At 43.8% G+C, this 22,240-nt stretch overlaps 1 protein-coding gene across 17 annotated transcripts in view; it reads left to right on the top strand.

The window, feature by feature from the left end:
* Anks1b (ankyrin repeat and sterile alpha motif domain containing 1B) overlaps window positions 1–22,240 on the top strand; it is a 1,103,087-nt gene that overhangs the window by 1,053,003 nt on the left and 27,844 nt on the right. For all 17 annotated transcript variants that reach the window (XM_032911305.1, XM_032911312.1, XM_032911325.1 and 14 more), the window contains 2 exons: window positions 17,224–17,235; window positions 18,108–18,194. In XM_032911305.1, the coding sequence (XP_032767196.1) occupies window positions 17,224–17,235; window positions 18,108–18,194 (99 nt within the window). The remainder of the gene's footprint in view (window positions 1–17,223; window positions 17,236–18,107; window positions 18,195–22,240) is intronic.

The following is a 22,240-nucleotide window of genomic DNA, read 5'->3' on the forward strand; positions in this document are numbered from 1 at the left end:
ACCGAAACCCGTCCAAAGCAGAGGTGCCGAGAGCGTGTTACGTAAGGCTAACTTTGTTTGCGTGGACTCTTCCCAGATGTTCTTGGTTTTCTTAAATTGTGAGAACATCCGGCTATGAGAGGTGCAAGACACTGGGGGGCAATGGATATTGGCAGAATTGCGGACCATGCGTGCCTGTGATTGGCGGCTGCCAGGACCCCGAGTTTATTTTGAGCAAAGTACATTACATGTTATCTTCCCTAAGACCCTCATTTCTTGCTCTCTCCAGAATAATAGGGATAATCTAGTTATACGAAAGATTCAAGACTAATGGACCTGTTCCACACGGCAGATAATCAAAGTCAAATCGCAGATACTTAAAGAGCGGGTTCCAGCTTTTACTTGTGGCCAGCGTAATCATCATTAGTTTCATATGAGTGAATAGTTTGTTACTGAAGTAACGAAAAGCACATAATGGAACTAAAACAATTTTTTAATTTTTTTTTTTTTTTTTTTGAGACAGGGTTTCTCTGTGTGGCAGAGTCCTGGCTATCCTGGACACGCTGTATAGACCAGGCTGCCCTATGAACTCAACTGCCAATGCTTCCTGAGTGCCGGGATTAAAGGCATGGGTCACCACACCCAGTGAACTAAAACAATTTTTTAAAGACAGGTGTAAGGTGTTTAGTGTCAATTGGAACCAAATATATGTGAATCTCCGTGAAACCAATTGGTATACAATCACTAGTTCCTGATCAATTAGGTAACAAAACGACTAAAATAGAGTGTGACTCTTTTTTTTTTTTTTTTTTTTTTGATAACCCGGAACCAGGGCACTGGTAAGCGCTCTAACCACTGTTAAATCCCCAGGTGACCTGGCGCTGCTAGTTAATCCTAGGTGACCTTGGTGTTTTTACTTGGTGTCTTACTACAGCGACAGCTGCCAATGCTCACTGATTACACTGTGTTCTGCTACACACAAAATCCCCACTTAAAATGAAGACGCCAGGTCCCAGGGAGAATACCTTGGCAACCCAGACCTGTAGTTAAGTCCGACTCAAGAGCATGAACTCTCCAAAAACACTGGGTTCCCCTCTTTTCCCAGAGCCTCTGTTTCTCATCCGTAGAGAACGGCCTGAGAGCAGATGACCTTGAGGGATTTTCCCGGTTTTATCGTTCTGGGAATCTTGTATTCCGAATAGGAACTGTCTGACCTACATTGTGTTGCCACCGAACAGTGAGAGAAAGAGAAAAGTTTCCAACCATCCAGCCTCACAGCAATTTCAGAGATTTCCAGGAGCCTGTCTAAGAAATGGATCTGGCATTTCTCAATTCATGCGATTAACTAGATTACTGGAGTCCACCTGCTGCGGGATTTTTCAGTCAGCGCGAGCTCTGCAATGTGCGAGGAGCAGATTCGGGATGTGAATGGGTGTTAGTCAATTTCTTCGAAACTGAATGGACTTCAAATCACATCCTGAGAGCAATAGCAAGACCAATTTAATAGTCTCAACAGAGAATAATCAAGTTAAAGACTTGTCTGTTGCCTAAAATGAAACTTAGGGAGAAAAAAAAAACTGCCTATTTAAAAACCATTCCTCTGTTCTTTGGGGCATTTTTTTTTCTGGTTTGCCTCCCTTTTGTGTTTATTTTTGATTGTTTATATGAAAAAATTGCAGGTTGATTGCTTCCCAGAATATCATAAAACCTTATTTGCTACCTTGATTAAATAAATTTCAGGCCCTGATACAGTAACCCGGAGTTGCTTTGGTTGGAGCCCTTCGAAGCTAGAAGTGCATATTGGAGTTGTGAATTAGAACTTTTCACCAGCTGGAAAATGGTGTGAATTTCAACCGCAGCTCATTTCCAGTCTGAAACCAAAGATGTTGTTTTCTTTGCTAAGTAACTTGATGGCTGTCTAGCCTCACGCCCCAGTATAATCGAATTCTTGCCAGGAGACAGACTTTAGAACACGAATGTTCTTGAAAGTCAACGTACATTAATAGCATTGGCTAAAGCTCTGCCAACTAAAACTTAACTCAGGTTAAATCTTTGGGTCGAGAAAAAAGAATTTCTCCCTTTGCTACTGTGCACACTAGCTGAAATGAAAACTTCTCTGTAAGAAGTCAGTCAGTCTGTGCCTGTTTGGAGAAGAGTTTTTCGTAAACATGGTTTGCTAACAGAGATGCCTAAAATCTGGCTATTACTTTCACTGCATTGACCGGAAGGGAGCACGGGCAAGCGTGTGATTCTCCTGGACTGGTAGAAACATCACCTAACCTGTGTCTTTAAACAGCCACAGCCTGATAAATGACCCTGAAAAGACAGCTGTGGTCTTCTAGAGCCAGTTCCTTAGGACTGAGAGCACTCAGCGCTTGCAATCGTGCACAGCCCAAGAGAATTGCAGAGTGTTGAGATAGGCTCTGCCCTTATCCAAGATGCATGGGTCATTTGAATTACAATTCTTCGCACATCTTTACATATGCATAATGAGTATTTATGGTTTTTTTGTTTCCCATACACCTTGTAATGAAAGCCCAAAGATAATTTTATGCAGTGTTTTTTTTTTTCTTTTTCTTTTTTTCAGAGCTGGGGACTAAACCCAGGGCCTTGCGTTTGCTAGGCAAGCGCTCTACCACTGAGCTAAATCCCCAACCCCTTATGCAGTGTTTTAATGTACCTTTTTTTTTTTTTTTTTATGTCCCATTGCACGAAGTCAGGCGTAGAATTTTCCACGGTGCCATTTGGTTTGGCATTCAGAAAATACCAGCATTTTGAGCACCTCTTTTAGACCAGGGATGTTCAGCCTGTGTCACAGTCATCTTCAGCATCCATACCAGAACACAAAGCCAATGGAAGTTTAATAACTTGCCCCGGCAAACTCCAGGATCGAGCACATCCCAGACTTGCTGTGGGTTATACAGTGTCTTGAATTTTATAACAGCGGGAAAAGTAGGCTGTTTATGTGTCTAAGATCTCCAGGAACTCACAAGTAATCCATGATGTTCGCATTGGCCAAATTAAACCATCTGGGTGCAGATAGGTATCTCTAGTAACACGGGATAAACTCCAGTACATTGACTTAAACTGAACTTTCAGCCATGTCCCTACTGAATGCTTGCTAAGTTGGTTTTCTCCCACAGTTCTTACTTTAGGACATTCATTCTTGCTTAGGCAGAATCTGAACAACTTCTCCTTCTCAGAGGCATGGGGAGTATTTGATATTCACAACTGGTTAATTTCCATGTCTTAAACCCATCCATGCATCCATCTCTAAGGTCTCCTGAAGGTCTGAAGTAGAAATAGTTTTCATTTCTTTCCTGGTGTTTTATTGTATGTATCATTTCAGTTAAAAACCTGTCAAGATAAACTCAACGTGTTAGATGGTAGTTTAATTCACCTTATTGTGCAGTGTGGAATAATTTGTTTGCTCGGGTGAATTTTTCTTTTTTCTTTTTTCCTCTTCCAAACAGTCTTAAGATGTTTTTAATTAATAGAGTTGATTTTTAATGGACTCTTTTTTTTGAAGCACACTTAGCTTTACAGAAAAAAAAAAAATTCAAGAAGCAAATGCTTCTTGTGTGCTTGTTCCCTAACTGTCTTAGTGTTACTATGGGGGTGGTGTAAGACCTTGGCCAAGAGCAAGCTGAGGAGGAAAGGGTTTATTTGGCTTACACTTCCACACTGTAGTCCCTCATTGAAGGAAGCCAGGACAGGAATTCAGGCAGGGCAGAAAGAAATGCAAGAGGCAAGAGCTGGTGCAGACACCGCCGAGGGGTTGCTCACTGGCTTGCTTCACATGGCTTGCTCAGCCTGCTTTCTTACAGAACCCAGCCAACCCAAATGGGCTAGACCCTCCCCATCTAATTAAGAAAATACCTTATCAGCACAGTTTCTCAGTAGAGGTTCCGTCCTTTCAGAGAACGCTGCCTTGTGTCAAGCTGACAGAACATTAGCCAGCACCACTGGACCCTTGTCAGCTTGACACACTAACACATTAAGCCATAACCTTCCCTTTCTTGTTGTCCCCAATGCCAAGATCACACATTAATGTTATCATTATAATATATGTCATATATGTAATATGATACATATTATCATAATGTTATCACTCCAAATTTTAAGTCACAGTCTTTTAAAACTCAAATATTTCAAAATCCAGTTTCCTTAAAAATCCAAAGTCTTAAAATTCAGTCTCAACTGAGCTCCTATAAAATAAAGTTTAAATAAATCCTTTCTTGATTGAAGGGGAAGGAACCAACGCACAGTCGTAATCTGAGCAAAGCAAAATCGAACTCCAAGAATGGAAATAGCTCAATATCCAGTTATCTAGAGCTCATTCGCGATCTTCTGGGCTCCTCCAAGAGAACCGAGTCACTTTTCTGGCTGTGCCTTCTACGGCACACTCGGATTGTCCTCTAGACTGGGGCTCTCTCCACTCCTCTGCTGCTGCTACCCTTGGAAGTCAACCCACGGTACCGACACCTCAAAAATGGTGCGGTCTGCTCTAACTGTGCTGCACTTTCACCAGTAGCTTCTCCTGGGGCCTCTTCAGACCACATGGTGGCTCTCATCTTTTCTCCAAGACCCCTTTCCCATCTTCAAAACTTAGCACCATCGGGGTAAGTCATATACTACCAAGTCCAGCTGCCAGCGTGAGGTACAACCTTGGCCACTTCTGGAACACAGCTTCTGTGTCCTGACCCCCAGGAAACACTCCCCAGATCACCTCAGCGATGCTGGCTTCTTCTTAATCACAGCCAGTTCTTCAGCCCCAGTTGACCAGAACCACAGATTTTTTTCACACCCAGCAGAGTCTTTGTTTCCGTCTGAAACCTCACAAGCCGGGTCTCCATTGTCTACACTGCTCTCAACATTCTTATCTTCCTTCCTTCTACGTAACAAACAGCTCACCGAGCTCTCAACACTCAATGGCTTTTCTAGCCGGAACTTCCAAGCTCCTTCCACAATCCTCCCCAAAACAACGTGGTCAGGTCTGTCACCGTAATACCCCACTACGATGGTATGAACTTATCTTAGTTACGGTTACTATTATTTATGATGAAACAAACACCATGACAAAAAGCAAGTTAGGGAGGAAAGGGCTTATTTGGTTCATATACAATGTGGAAACATTGTAGTTGATCACTGAAGGAAACCAGGGCAGGACCTCAGAAGAGCAGAAACCTGGAGGCAGGAGCAGAGGCAGAGGCCATGGAGGGGTGCTGCTCACTGGCTTGCTCACCATGGCTTGCTCAGCCTGCTTTCTTATAGAATCCAGCCCAGGGATGGCTCCACCCACCATGGGCGGGGCCCTTGCCCACCAGTCACTAATTAAGAAAATGCCTTATGAATGGCGCTTATGGGCACATTTTCCCAGTTGAGGTTCCCTCCTTTCAGAGAACTCTAGCTTACGTCAAGTTGACGTAAACTAGCCAGCCCACTAAGCGACATGTCTGCACGTTCCTCCATTATCGACAGCTAAGTGGTACATTTGTCCCTGACGGACTCACGTTGACAATGTGAATACTCTTGCTGCTGTATATCCTGTACGTCTGGACAAACTGACAATGGCCTGTGTCTACCATTACCACACATGAAAGTGTCTCTACCCTGCAGTTCTCTGGTTTTCAGAGCTGTTTTAGATTTACAAGAGAGAAAAAAATGGTCCAAAAATTGCAGTGCTCACATACTCTCCCCCTACAGCTACTGAATTTACAGCTTCTCTTTTTGTGAAACTCTTGTGTTGGCACGATACATTTGTCACAATTAGGACCAGTATTCATGGTCAGTATTAAGTAAAGTTTGTGGTATATATTAGAACTCATCCTTCCTGTTAACAGAGTTCTGGGGCTCTATAAATGTGCAACAATGTATCTACTATTTCTTCTTGGTTGCTCCCATGTTTTGGAAAGTATACAGACGCTGTAAAAATGTAAACATTCCTAAACAAGCACAACATTTCTCCCCCAGGATGCAAACTCTGAATAATGCCCCTCTTTCTTCTAAATGTGTTTAGTGAAGAATCAGTAGGAGCTGGCTTTGAACCCTGATAATATATTACTGAGCAAAATTGCCATGTCTGCTTTGTCTTTTTAGATTTTCTTTGATAAAAAGCCCATCTGACAGGCTTTGGTACTAAGCCATAGTTTTCCTTCTTTATAGTAGCCAGACTGCTCATTTCCTGTATCCTGACAGCTTTGCAGACAGCCCCGCTTCAGATCGGAAATACAAAAACATATACTACTGACATGGGGAGAGTCAGAAAAGATATCTTTCATCTTAACACAGTCATTTGCGCTGCCTTTTGTGTCAGTGCTTTTAGCTAAATCCATGCTCTGAAACACAGGCTTCATTTCCTAATCAGTCCCTGGGGTAAATAATTAGTTCTAGGGTGCTAAATATGATGCCCTTTCTGCGGGCCTTCTTTCTATCTCTCCCTCACGTGACACGGGATGAATGCCAGTGGGGGAGGGATCATGCTGCCCCTCCCCCTTGACAGCAGGGATGGTGTGCAGTACATGTCTCTGTGGCACCTGCTTTGTCGTGATGGTTAGACACAACGATGCATGCAGAGCGCATGTCTCCAAGACATCTCAGACACACTGGCTTCTTCCTTCAAATGGTTGAGTAAACCCATGGGCAGATTTCCTTTAGATTCCATTTTTTTTTACCCCAACCCTGTGGCTGGTACCCCTTTCATTGTACTGTCTATGACCATAGTATGTAAGAGAATATTCTAAGGTTTAGGAGTCCCAGACTTTCCTTTCCACCTCGTGAGGTCATCTCTAAGATGGAGAAAACAAATGAAAAAAGAAGCTCTTCACGAGCTGATGCATGTAACTCTACAGTTGCATGTAACTCTACAGTTGCATGTAACTCTACAGTTGCATGTAACTCTACAGTTGCATGTAACTCTACAGTTGTATGTAACTCTACAGTTGCATGTAACTCTACAATTTCATGTAACTCTACAGTTGTATGTAACTCTACATTGCATGTTACTCTACAGTTGTATGTTTGGTTCCGTTGTCCCTAAATCAATTGGAAGTTGCTTTTTCAAACGTTGGGTCTACGGGACTGAACTTTATAAAGCTCCAATTACATTACCAAAGGGCCATTCTGTGATTTGGGTTTGTTGTATGTGAGTAACTCCCGCTTTGAAGACTCCATAAAGTACAGCGTTTGATGAGCTAGGAGATCGTTCTGACCAATGTGAAGTTCTATTTAATTTTGCCTCTCTGGTCTTAGCCATGCCACCATCCCTGTATTTTGCCTGGAGTTTAATCACCACTAATATACAGAGCCCCATCAATTCCCTAGATGGATTAAATATGCCGTTAGAAAACACAGGCCATTGGATTCACTGTAATACCCTCTGCAATCTTACTTTCTCCACTCTCACTGTTAGCGATTAGCATTATTCACAGGTGTCTGTGGTCTTGGAAATTGCTCTGAAAAGGGAGGAAAAGGGAGGCTAGGCTAAGGCATCGGCTCAGTTGGTAAAGCACTTATTTTGCAAGCGTGGGAACTTCAGTTCAGGCAGATTCCCCAGTACCCACAGAAAATACCAGCCAAAGCAGCAGAAGCCTGTCACATCAGCTCTACAGAGGCAGAGACTGATCCCCAGGGCTCAGCTTGCTAGCCTGCCAATCTAACAGAATCGATGGGTCACAGGTTCAGTGAGAGACCCTGCCTCAATCAATCAATCAACCAATCAATCAATATAAATAAATAAGTAAAATAGAAAGCAATCGAGGAAGATATCTAACGTTAACCTTTGGCCTCAACATGCACACATGCTGTACACACACACTGAGACAGAAAGAGACAGACCAACAGACATGACACAGAGAGAAACACGGACAGACAAAACCACATACACAGAGGAGTTAGAGGAGTTGGAGGCATAGAAGATAGAGAGGCAGAGGGGAACAAGAAGGAAATGGTGCCTGATTTTTAATGAGGCTAAGAGGGAATAAGGACTTATTTTAAGGTTTTTTTTTTTTAATCAGAAATAGGCAGGATCTCAGAGAGTTTTAAAATTGTGGAGCCTTTGAACTCTCACCATAGGTCTCATTAGGTCTGTGCTCCTTAATTTGTATGATTTTTTAAACGTTCAAGCTGGAATCACCTCTAATGGGTGACTTTTCAAATATGTAGATTTCCGGGTACTGGTCGGTGCTTTGGTCTGAGCTCCATCACTGTCTTTGCTCGTCCCTGTGCTTTCAAAGAATCAACACCGGGAGAAAGCTGAAAGGGCTTTTTTTTTTTTTTTTTTTTTAAGTTAGAATGTGTCCTTCCTTAAAAGGAACTGAAACCGAAGCCATGATTCAAAATTTCAAAGCCACCCTGAGCTGTGTAGCAAGTTCTTTGGTCTTTGCACAGATCCTTCTGAGAGCAAATGCCATCCACAGCGTTTGCAGGGGCAAATATATAAAAGACTAAGTTCTGTTGCCAAAAATTTCAGCTGAGGTTTGCGTTTTGCACCATCGTCTTCAGGTGGGGTCGTAGAATCAGGTCCCCACCTTCTTCTGAGGACTCCAGGCTTTTTATAGGGAGGACCGAGCCTACCACATAACGGACAACCCCCAAGCAGCCACCTCCCAGTCCACTTTTTTTTTTTTTTTGCCTTAATTTCCACTCGTCTTAAAGCCTCTTTCTAAATATGTTTATTTAAGTGAACTTCATTGGCTACATAGGGCAGCACCAGCTCTTGGGAGGAGCAAAAATTTAAAACCACCCTGAGCTATGTATCAAGTTCAAGGCCCCCTCTCAAATAAGTAACAAGTTCTCTTTAACCCAAATACATTGCCATGTTTAATGTCCATGTATACACACATACATATGCACGAAAAATTAAAACTCAAAAAAAAGTAAAAAACAAGGTAGACAGCATCTGAGGGGAGGATATCCAAGGTTGCCCTCTGACCATGAGTACCCACCTGTAGGTAAACACACACATGCATGTAAACACACACACACATACACACACACACACACACGTATGAAGACTCAATAAATTGGCTTAAGCTAAAAAAAAAATCACAAATGTTTAGGCCTTTTTTTTTTAATTGCAAAGCAACATGTCATTGCAAAGAATTGCAAAGAATTCTTTGTTATGTGCTCCCAAAGCAGAGAACAGAAGGAAGAAGTGAAAACAACTAATTTTACCACCCAGAAGTGGTAAGCATCCTCCTTCTGACACCTTGTTCACGCGTGATCCTTCAGAGTAATTACTCAGGCCTCCTGGGCATTACTCCTTCGCTAAAACCTGGAAATGTTCTGTACCTGTTGTTTTACGGTCTATTTTAAACCACAGTTATATTTGGGATTTTTTTAAAAAAGTATTTCAGTAACTCTTCATCCTCAGTATCATTTCTGGTGCTTAATTACAATATCCCAATCCATAGTTAAAACAATCTCTCAGCCAATTCCCTTGATTAGTGTGTCCAGTTCCAATTTAAAAAAAAAATTATAACCAGGAGTCTTTGCAAGTGCTGATTAGTTCCCTAAAATAAGTCACTAAATGTAGAACAGCTGAGCCAAAGGGCATACCCGTTTCGGAACTTTGCAGAAGGATTGCCAAAATGCCTTCTAAACACTCACATGCTGTGAGGGACCATGGCCACTGGTGTCTCTCAGCTTCAGGTGCTTACTGTCTTGGACATGCCCCACCCCTCTGACCTGGGACCTCATGAGAGGCGGGGCATCTTCAGCAAGCCCCTAGTCTTACCAACATCTACTCTGCCTGTAACTCTAGCATCTCTTTATTTCATGTGAAGAATGTTTTCAGCTCTCAGGGCCCTCTGGAAACCATGAAAGGATTAAATAATCCTTGCTAATTGCTCTCAAGACCAAGAGCTGCAGCTAAACGCTAATGGCAGATTTGGGGGGGGGGGCAGAAATCACTTGTCAAATGCGCTTTGATAAACTAGCTCCTCAGAATGAACGCAGGGTGCCGTGCAGCTGGGTTTACCCGCACAGCGTCAGAGAGCCGCGCTGACAGTGACTCTCAATCAAATTGATCAACTGCGTCTTTAGAGCAGTTGAGCTTAAAGTGTGGGCCCCGGACCTGCAGAGTCAGCAGCATCTGGGAATTCGTTAGAATTGCAAATGTGCAGGCCCCAGCCCACTTTCTTGAGCCTCTGGGTTCGGAGTGCCCTCCCACCCCACAGCCCCCCCTCTCCCCGTAATCAGTCATTTACAGAATCCATGATACTGTCGCAGCATTCAGATACACTCCGTAGGTGGAGAACCACTGCCATGGTCCCCAGGACATCCCGCTGAGGATCCTGTGTAGGTCAGCTGTTCTGGGTAGATACCTGATGTCACTGTGCATCATTGGAGATTGGCCAGACCTAGGACAAAGTTAGAGGGCATCGCTTTGGGTAGCGCTAGAGTTGGGCAGGACTTAATTTTTAGCTCTATAGCAAGGAGATGTGTTTGGAATGGCCACGGCTCGCTTGTTCATGTCACGCAGTCGTGGTTTGAGTCACTGTTCCCTCAACCTTTGGACTGGAGTTCTTGAGGCCACAAAAGCCATCTGAAATCATTTGGCCACGTTTCTCAGCCAAATGAAGCACTTGTTAGTGACACTTGAGAACCCCAACTATTTTTTTTTTTTTTAAGAAATAGAGGGGAAAACTCCCCAGCTACCATCAGGAATCACCTTAGCCTCTTAGAGGCCCTTCCTACCTTTTCTGATACCTGCGCTGGGAGCCAGGGTGAAGTTGCAGCCTTCTCCTTGAGGCTGTAAAATCACCCATCACCGAAGCTCTAACCCAGGAATCTCTTGATAGCCTCACATCACATCATCCTGGGCTTCAGGTACCACGGGTCTCATGATGGTTCTCTACAACCCCAGCTCCATACTGTTGTCAGCTTTTGGCTTCAGCAGCTGGGAGAGTACCCTGTGAAAGGACTATACCATCTACTTCTGACCTTAAAAATAATGGCAACTCCTTAGGGATAAACCTGGGCCTGTCTACAAGTGGTTACAGAGGAAAGAGTCAAGGCAGCTGTGGTTGGTCTTCTAGATTCTTCCAGGAAAGCAGAACCCATGAAATTCCAAGCATTGACACAAGGTGGAGAAATAAACGTGTCAGCATGTGAGGTCCAAGAAGTCTTTCCTCGGAAAGCAACCTCAGCACTCAGTTTTACAGGCCAAGGGTTATCTCTGAATAAGTATTCCAAGGTCTGCTTCCCATACCTGACTCACCCGGAAGCCTAGCTGGTTTTGCTGCGCAAACCCTGAGTCTGCTTCCTATAGTGTTCAACCACTTAAAAGTCACTGAAGGCTACAAAATAGTACTGTTAGATCTCATTTAAATATACTTGGGAAAACTGAATATCATCATTAGGCTTTGTAACTAACTACAGAAAATATTAAAAGGCAAAATAGGTATGATCCAGGATGGAAATTCTAATTAGAAAGTATTCTCAGGGTAGCCAGGGAAATCTTTTCCCCAGCCTGTATTTCAGATATGCTGTGAATAACCAGGGTATTGTAAGAAAGAAGGTTGAGGGCTGAGGAGATGGCTCACTGGGTAAAGGGCTTGCTGCCCAAGCATGAGAGCCTGAGTCTGAATCCCCAGCATCCACATAAAGGCCAGGCACATTCTGTAATCATGCAGGGAGAGGCAGAAGCAGACAGACTGTGCAAGCTCACCGTCAGTTAATTGAGCCAAAACAGTGAGCTCTAGGCTCTGTGAGAGGTCTGCCTTCACATAATAAAGAAGAACAACAGAGCAAGACACATGATGCTGATGTTTGGCCTCCACCTATGTGGATGAGTATACCTGCTCATCCCACACACACATATATATAAACATATATATATATGCACATACATACACAGATATGCATGCACCCTTACCATATATGCACGCATATACAAATACATACACACATATACACACAAAACATATACACACCATATACATACCTTCATGTATACATACATATACACATATGCACATACACATATATACACAAACACACATACTACATATGCACAAACATATACATACATACACATAGAAATACATACACAAACACATATATATGCGCATACATACACATAGAAATACATACACAAACACATACATATATGCACACACATTCCAGATATGCACACACATACACACATACCATACATGCACACATATACATACACACATACAAACACATATACACACAAAACACACACACATACATATGTCACATACATACATTCGTGCATATATACATACATATACACATATGCACATACATACCACATATGCACATACATATACATACATACACATAGAAACATACACATATGCCATATGCATACATGTACACAAACATATACACACAAGAACATACACAAACAAACACATACACACACAAGAACATACACAAATACTATATGCATGCATGCATACATACGCATGCACATACATACAAACACATATACACATACCATATATACACACACAAACACATACAAGGAAAGAGGGGAGGAAGGAAAGAAGGGAGGAAGGGAAAAAGGGAGGAAGGGAAGAAGGAAGGAAGGAAGGAAGGAAGGAGGCTTACTGAGGCTGTCTCACTCTTCTCCCTCCTTCTGCACTGCTGAGGCACAAATGATTAAACACAAGCCCCCTCTAGTCTAGCCTGATGCCATACAACTAAATGCCTAGCTCCCTCCACACACACACACAGCCCATAAGCCTCTCTACACTCATTCACACCCAGGAAAAGCACACTCGGAGCTCGGTGAGTCCATTCCTCAGAAGGAACGTGCCTAAACAGAGTTGAGTCTAAGTTAAAAAGTGGAGACTACTCCTCATCCCAAGGCTCAGAAGGCTGAGGGAGGATTAGGAGCTCAGGGCTAGCCTGAGCTACAGAGAAGACACAGAGAAAGAGATGGGGTGGGGCATCTAGTAGGCTGTCCCCATGGAAATATATACAGTAAATACTGACCTGTCCTGACCCTGGGGGTCCCTGGAGTTGGTGGAGTAGACTAGTTGTCATGTTCCAGGCCAGTGAGAAAAAGGACCTCCCAGAATGACAACCATGAAATTGTTCTCTGGCCTCTATATGTATATAGACACACACAGGAACCCATAGGCACATAGGAACACACACTCACACAAACATGAAAGGGAAAAGATCATTATTTCTTTTTCTTGATAAATCTAAAACTCGCCCCCTTTTAAAAAAGAAATCTGAAAGTGTTCAGTTACTTCCTAGGAAGTGTTCTAGATATGACATTGTGACTCAGCTCTGCCTGGTGGAACAGGACCATCTAAACTAAGAACTACCTACAGATTTCAGAAATGCAGCATCTCTACTCAACCAGATACTGTTTCTAAAGGCTAATGATCTTAGCTAGGAAAACAAAGAAAGTATGGTTGCATGCTACTGTAACATGGGAGGGAAAATGCAGTATGGCTTATTCGGAGCCTTCCTCCACAAGTCAGAAGGCCTCATTACACATCCAAGTCCCTCCTGTAAGGCTGGCACCAACCAGAGGAAAGGGAATCTGGAGGCTAGAAAACCTGAGATATTCCACAAAGACCCTGGATCCGAGCAAAAACCAAAGTTTGCTTTGAGCTCCTCAGGGGGCAATTTTTTATACAAATTAATAAGCCTTGCATCTTCCACATGGATATAGGAGCATAGCGACTACAAACAGAAAGACAGACAGACACCCAAGAAAGCAGCCAGTCAGGTCCTAAATCCCAGGTCTTCTGAGCTTAGCCTTTATAACTTGAGTAGTGAATGGTTAGGGTGAGTGTCCTCAACCCTGAGGAGGAAGGGACAGTGAGGACATACTGGAGAACAAATGGCCGGCGTCTAGACTGCTTTCAACTTCCCACGATTGGGCAGGAGCTCTGTGTGTCAAGGGAACAGGAACTGTGAGACCATTTCTTTTCTCTGTTGTAAGGGTCTTGGATGGGCATCTGATGAGAATCTCTAAATGCTAAGAGAAGCCACCATTGCTGCCCTCAGGTCTTCTGCCCACATTCTCCTCAAACTGCCACTAACATCATTGGTAACAGACCTTGCTTGTTATAGAGACTGGGATTAATAAACCCAATAAAAGCAGTAGAGCTTTCACGAAATCAAGTGAACACTTGTTGGTTTTCCTGCCTCCCCAAAGACTGAATGGATTTGCCTCCTTTTTACAAGTGTTCACCTTTCATTAAAAGTTACGTATAAAATGACTTCTTGGAAAGCTTCCATCAAAATACACGATCAGAAACTCCCCCATAAAGAGGCACGATTGCTGGCCCTTCCAGAAAACGCAATTGCCTTCTTGGTGGAACATGGTGTTGAAGATCTTCCATGGTCCCCTTGACCTCCGTGACTGGAGCTCAACAAGTTCAGCGTGTTCTTGTCAAGAGACTTAGCAGGGAGAGGACAGTCTGATCTCTGTATTGGAATGCACAGCCACTTCCAACATTGACCCCATAGAGACTTGTGCCCAGCCTTTACACAGACACCTCGATGCTGACTTTGCCAAGGGAACAGGAATTGGAAGACCATTTGTCTCTTCTCTGTTGTGTAGGACTAGGCTGAGCATCCTACAAGGAATCTCTAAATGCTGATAGGAACCACCATTGCTGCCCTTGGCTTCTGTGACATCATCTGTGGGACATTTTCTAGCTCCATTTTTAGTCTCTTGGCCAGACCTTAAGAATTCATCTTCTGCTTGTCATGGTGTTTCAAGCCTTTATTTCCAGCACTACTCAGGAGGCTGAGGCAGGCAGATCTCTGAGTTGAGGCCAGCCTGGTCTACAGAGAGAGTTCCAGGGCAGCCAGGGGTACACAGAGAAACCTGGTCTAAAACAAATTTATCTTTTGCCTGGCATGGTGTTGTATTCCTTTAGTCCCAGCCCCTGGGGGCAGAGACAGGCAAATCTCTATGAGTTCCAGGCCAGCCAGGGCTGCACAGTGAGACCTGTCTCAAAAAAAGGAATGTATCTCCCAGCCATATGTGATAGCCCACATCTATACACTTAGCACTCAGAAGGCTGAGGCAGGAGGATTACTAGTTCAAAGTCAGCCTGGACCGTACAGTAAACCCTGTCCTAAAATTGGTGGGTTGGGGTCCATCTTCCTTGGTGTGGTCCTTTTTAACCCTTACTGCACCCTAAGACACCCCACCTGCTTCTATCCCTGCGGTCACACTTCCAACATCTGAGTTTCGCCTCTTACTTCTTCCTAATTAGCAAGCTGGCCATGTAAAGGCATCTCTGTGTGTCTTTGCAGAAGCATGCTTCCCTCTGGCATTGCTGTCTCTGCTAATGGCTGCTTCATATGTGGTACCCTCACACTCATTCATTTGCTATGACGTCACAGAGAGCCTCTCGACTCTTCGCCCTTGGTTGCGGGGCTCCCCATTATCCACACTTCTACTTCGATCCATATAGAGTCTGCCTTTTAGATTTTATGTCCTTCACCCTCCATCTTCAATACATCTTTCTTACATCACTTCCGACTTAACAGCTTCTGATGGGTCTGATCTTAGCCAGGAAGTCCTGCCCTCCACATCTACTACATGACCCTGCTTTCCTATCAGTTACCTCACCCGCCATAAAGTTCTCATTTACCAGTGTATGTGACTTTGCTCTTAGAACAGCCCCCCTTTCTCTTCTTTTTGCCACTCTGATGACTCTACCTCCACAGCCAGTACCCCCTGCTAGGTAATCAGGCTTGATGAATGATCGACTTTATTAATACCTGTCTTACCCTTTCATTGAAGGTGAACCCTTCCATGCTTGCTATTCCAGAAGTATTCTGTTCCCATCGCCACTGCTGCGTGTGTCAGCCTTGTGGCTGTACCTTATGTCCAACTCGGAATGTGTGCTGTGTGAATGGAGATGTGCTCCTATAGTACGCTGCCCTTCCTCCCAGAAGGCATCTTGCCCAGCCCTGTTTCCCACTTAGCCTTGGCAAGGCGCTCAGTCACTCAGGTGGCAATTCGAGCAGTGGCATTCACTTACAGTTTTACATCCCTAAATTGAACCCCGAGCTTTTCCAGCGACTAGTGCAGGGGGCTGCCCAAAATAACCATCCAACTGCCGAACAAATAACAAGTGGGTCTTCTTACTACTCAATAAAATACTGGTATTTTCATCTTAATGTAGCGATAGATTGTTTCAGGTTACAAATAGGTCTGGCCAGGGGAAAAATACTCATGGCAAGAGATGAGGGAGGTGATTGGCTGAAATCCACTGTTAATGCTTCACAAAGAGTTCTTCACACTCAGTCCAGTCAACAGCCTGTGATGCCCTCGCCTTCTCCGTTCATGAGTCCAGCCACTGCTTTGCCCAAACCAGCACATAGCACGTGCTCTCTTCTAGTCTTGTCCTTTGATTTGTCCTGCACATTTTCCAGAAGCGGTTAGGAAAAAACATTCAGAACATCAAAGCATATAATGTTATATTCCACTTTTCTAGAATGACTTGTTTTCCGGCAGTTGCAAGAGAAAAAAAAAAATTGGCAAGTCTAGGCAATTTTAAAACTAGTTAAAAAAATCACTTCAAGAGAACCTCTCTTTATTGCCTGGGATCAATACGTTTCAAATAATATTCTTAGTAAGTAAATTCCTTCATCTCTGAAACAGGTATGTCAGCGCTCACAGAAGATGCTGTGTCAGGACAACGAGGACAGTGTAAAAGACCTCTTGGGAGGATGCTGGGGTCCAAGGAGACCTCTTCCAGGGTCAAAAAACAAAACAAAACAAAAAAAAAAAGACCTGGATCTCAAAAAAAAAAAAGACCTCTGGGGGGCGGGGGGAACGGTCAAACAAGAGATGCAACCAGTGAGTTTCAGTCACCCGTTAAGAAGCCTTTTTTTAATTCCAGTCACATTTTGGAAATTTTTAAATGGAGCGACATAAATTTTAAAAGTTCCTGTCCCTTCTGGAGTCCCCCAATGTAGCGGTCTGGGTGTCTAGGGCTCATAGTCCTAAGGCTCTGCTGCTGCTCTGTAAACAGGAAGTTGAGATAACAGAGAAAGGGAAACAGAGGCAGGGCCATTGAGAGCTCGCAGCAGTTTCTGAAGTAACGGTCTCATGGTCTCTGCTTCCGTCTATAATGCCTGCTCTCTTTCTGTGGCTCGCTTTACTTTTTTAATGAACTTACGTGGTTCGGCGAACTGTTGAAACGGTTGTTTTTTTTCTCACACCCTCTCATGTGTTTTCTTTCCTATTCTATCCCTACCTGGCTTGTGTGAAAAATACATCAGGCTAACTGTCAGGTAAGTCCGTCTGCATGTTTAACGTGATGAAGGGTATGCATGGAGGAATGTGAAGTAAACGAGACTGTTGGTGACCGGTGACAAAGGACAGGGCTAACCAGGAAGGCGCAGACTGGTTTACCCAGAACCCTTTGCAGCTGTGTAAATGGGTGAATCCAGTGGGAACGTCCGTCACGAGAGCTTAGCCTGCAGGAATGTGGCCGAGCTATAGGATGAAGCCACTTGCCTGTCCTGTCTAGCATTTCCTTTTTCTGTGACTCTGAATGAGGACTGCTCCTAGACGTTATAGAGCAGTATGAGATCCTATGTGGTCTGTGTGATGCCGCTATAAATATTATATCTGCTTCTGGGATTTGGCCAGGATCAAGGAAAAATTTTCAGGGATGTATTTTAAATCCCTGTTCTGATTCCACATCTGAACATTTATTCCTTGTGCCTCGACAAAGAATGAAAGTAGGGAGGAGGAAGGAACAGCACTGCCATATATTTTGTTGCTGCTGAAATGCACGGTTGGCGATGTTGGTGTTCAAGGATGTGGTTTAAGTCTTCTTAAGGAAACAGAGTTCACTGACCTCCTGCTGATGTTGAGGGAAAGGGGAATTCTAGTACTGTGATGTAGTAGGGTCAATAGATACTTTGTAAGCCCAAAGCATAGCTAATGACAAGAGAGACAGCCATTTAAATCTGATAGTGGTGTGTGTGTGTGTGTGTGTGTGTGTGTGTGTGTGTGTGTGTGTGTGTGTGTGTGTGTGTGTGTGTGTTGGCGTCAGTTCATTTTTATCTTTCTAGAGGAAAAAGAAAAAAAAAAACAATGTGTTTCAGTTGCCATGCAACAACACACTGTTCTAACAGCGTTCTAATTTTAATTTCAGAAGTCTACGGAGCAAATGAAGAAAGTCCCCACTATCATTCTTTCCGTCTCATATAAAGGAGTCAAATTTATTGATGCGGCAAATAAGGTAGGTGCCCAACCTCTCTTTGGCCCAAGTTGCAGACATAGTCCTGGGTGTGGGAATATAAAATCCCGGCACAACCCGTTTTGCCACTCCTCCCCCCTTCATGCTTCCCGCTCATGTCTATGGCTGCAAATGCACACGTGTGTATCCACTTACACACAGAGAAAGGCATGATTCATTTGGGGTCTTGATGTAGGATTGTTATACATATTTTGTGCTTACACTTCACAGTGTCCTCTCTAGTACATGGGGATCACTTAACAGTCGTGTCCCTTTGGAGCTAGAGGACACTGAGACAAATCACTTAATAAAGGCACAGGGTCCTTCCTTCACCAGAAGAATGAGAATTGATAAAGGGTGAGGATGTGGGTCTTTGTGTTGTCATATATACGTATGTATATATGTATGTATGTATGTATGTATGTATGTATGTATGTATGTATGGTATGTATATATGTATGTATGTATGTATGTATGTATGTATGTATATTCTTGCCTTTTGAAACTACACTTGATCTTAGCCAAAAGTCAGGAAGTGGTTGTCCCCTCTTTGGCTACAGGTTGTGAATACCTGATGAAGGGGGGCACACCCTGACTTTTTGTATTCTACAGCTGCCTTTCATTCCCAGCTACTGGAATGAAGAGGGTTGCTACTGTTCGTTTTCTTTACAGACTCAATCAGAAAAGCAGCTGGGGACGCACTGTGTCCTTGTGTTCACAGTGGGAATGCTTGGCAACTCTGAGGTCAAACGTGGCCAAGTGGGTTGCGTTTGACTTTATAAGGTCGTCTTAGCATTCCCTTCTGAGCCAAGACCACAGTATCCTACTGGTAACCTAGAAAGCTTAGGTGTGGCCACTGTCAGGACTGGAAAAGCTGACTGGCTTCTCACAAAACCCTAAAGATCTGTTGAAGTATTTCAGTCTCCTGTCCTTTCAACCAATAAAGGGAAAGATGGGGCGATGACCATTTGTAAGTAGTGTTTGCCTTCTACATCGGTCACCCTTATCTTGCCCCCAGACACACTCCATTTTGAAGAAACAGAATGGAGAGTCATGAAACCAGTCAACTTCAGCAGCGGTGACAGGGAGCCAAAGCAACCAGATTGCGACATCAGGGGAAGTCCCATGAATGGTGACCCTTTTGTGTCTGTAACCTTGAGCATCTGAATCAAACCTTCAGAAATTTTCCTAATTTTCTAAAAAAAATCTTGCATTGGCAGTTGGATAAGCCCAAGTTCCCCCAAATATGCGATGTAAAAGAACCTCTGAGTCTGGGGGAAGGTTCTAGAACTGAGATAGAAAGCCTGTAACAGCATTATCGTGATGGCTGACAGTAATCAGAGTAATATTAAGTACATTATCTTTAATGATGGCTCAGCTGTGCAGTGTCTCGTTGGCTGTTATGTCAGATTACAGTTGCAGAGACTCAAATCAGAACAACCCTTGATTGGCTTTTCTATTTCTTGGAGAATTTAGTTCCTGGTACTTAAAATTGCCTTATCCTTAAATCGGAGTTGTTTAAAGAGTTCTCCAGTTGGAATGTTTCATTGAAGGTCTCATTGCTATTTAGTCTATCCAGTATGAAAGGAAGATATTTTAGTTAGGGTTCTCATTGCTGTAAAGAGACACCAAGACAACTCTTATAAGGACTACATTTAATTGGGGCTGGATTACAGGTTCAGAGGTTCAGTCCATCATCATCAAGGCAGGAGCATGGCAGTGTCCAGGCCGATGTGGTGTTGGAGGAGCCGAAAGTTCCACATCTTGATACAAAGGCAGACAGGAAAAGACTGTCTTTCACATGGTTAAAAGGAGGGTCTCAAAGCCCACCCCCATAATGACACATTTCTTCCAACAAGGTCGCACCTTCTAAGAGTGCCACTCCCTGGACCAAGCATATTCAAACCACCACAGGCTGCTTTTGTACTTGGACCCTCTACCACCACACACACACACATAGACAAACACACACACACACATACACACACATACACAAACACACACACACACACACACACACACACACACCCACACACACACACACATACACACACACACACACACACACACACACACACACACACACACAACACACACACACACTACACACACACACATACACACATACACACACACAAACACACACACATACACAAACACACACACATACACACACACACACACACACACACACACACACACATACACACACACCTCACCCCCAAATCTGGAACATCTGTGTCTTCCTATTGAATTTGAAAAACTCGCAGATCAGTGTTGAGTTTGACACTCCCTGAACTGGGTTGGATTTGGTCCATTTCCAAACATGAGCCATTTGCTATTAGAAGTTGCTATAGCCTAAAGGGTCATGTCTGTCATTCAGGGGTGTCATAACCCACCTGCGTCTACATGAATGCATCCTCTCTGAGCAGACCCCCACCATCAGAACAATGAGGGAGGCTTAGCTGGGTCTGCTGCCATTTGCAGACACACAGAGGGCTATAGCCTCCATGGCTCTTGACTGTTCCTCTTGAGAGACTTCTGACTCAGTTGACAGTGACTGTGTAGACGCCTGCCAACCTCTTTGAAATCATCAGTACAGAAAAAAAAATATGTGCAGAAGATAATTTTGTGTAAATAAAGACCCTGAATAAGGACATCCTGAGTACCTTTCAAGTCCTTGCATTATGGCCTGTGACCCACTCTCAGGTTCATGAGTAAAGGCACGGTATGTCTGGTGGCAGTGTTACCAAGGTGTCTATGACTATCACAACACAGACCTGGCACTCTAAAGAGCTGGAGGGCGTTTACTTCAACTGGCTGTATAACTGCTCCTCCCCAACATGGCACTATTGAAAGAGACGGGGTGACTCAAGGGGATAGTCTAACAGTTACTGTGCGAGAAGCCTGAAGTAGAGATTGGTCAAGGAGATAGAAAGAAACAAGTCTAAGGCTCCATCGAGAGCTGTGGAGCATGACCAAGGCTGAGGGCCGGCCTCAGAAGACTTGAAGAATGTGCCAGAAGGGACAGAGGTGAACGCATGTGCTACTTTCTAAATCCCTTGGATTGTCCCCCACTGGGACATACCGTCTTGGTGGCCCACTTTGCTCTGAAGGTGAAGCAGTGTAGGTAGAAGTGTATGTGAGGACCTTGTCATGTCAGGTCCTAGTGGCCATAGAGCCTGTGCCGACACACACACCTTAGTGTGTGTCCAATGTACTTGACTCTTCACCATGTGTTCCTCTGCCTTCCGCTGGGACGATGGACAGAGTCGTTCAATCCACACAGACACACTATCCTTTGACGAATGTCTGCCCACAGACACGGCCTGTTTGTCATGAACTTTTCCGCTGCCTAACCTAATACTTCTTCTACTACTCCAAGGCTACCTTCTACCAATTAGTTTAAAGAACAATGGGTAATTAATTATATGTTAATTACCCTTCCTTTCCTATTAGCCCCCATTAGGGAATGCAAAAGATGAACCAATGAGGCATTTCTTTTCTAGTCAATAAAGAGATAGCTCTGAGTTCAGAGGGAAGGGCCAGATGCCTAGTTATAAACACATAGAAGCATTGCCTAGCAACTTAGGAGACTAATCACTAAGTCTGACTTAGGAAGGAAGGAGCAAAGGACATCTTGCATTGGAAATGAAGCTTGGAATATATTTAGTCCTAGAACGTTTTAGAGAAATTACATCTGCTTTCATAGATCAGCAGCCCAGAGTCACCCCCTGCAGGGGACCTGGCTGCAAGGACTCCGGCTATTTGTTTATTGACCTTTCTTGAGATTAGCAGGGTCTTCCAAGAGGTGACCTGAAATCCAGGAATGACAAAAGCCTAGATCGCATTGACCCTCCCATGCTTTCTCTCCTCAGCCTTCCCTGTGATTGCACTAGAAAAAATTATCAGAGTGGAATCTTTTTCACTTTAGTTTGTGATTTTTTTTTTTCTCCCTTTGGATGCCAGCTTCCAACATGGCAGTAAGTACTCATTGTTTTTCATAGCACGCACTTCTCATAAGCAGCTGGGAGTCCCGTGAGACCACA

Source organism: Rattus rattus, chromosome 1, assembly GCF_011064425.1.
Source record: "Rattus rattus isolate New Zealand chromosome 1, Rrattus_CSIRO_v1, whole genome shotgun sequence".
In the NCBI taxonomy this organism is placed as follows: Eukaryota; Metazoa; Chordata; class Mammalia; order Rodentia; family Muridae; genus Rattus; species Rattus rattus.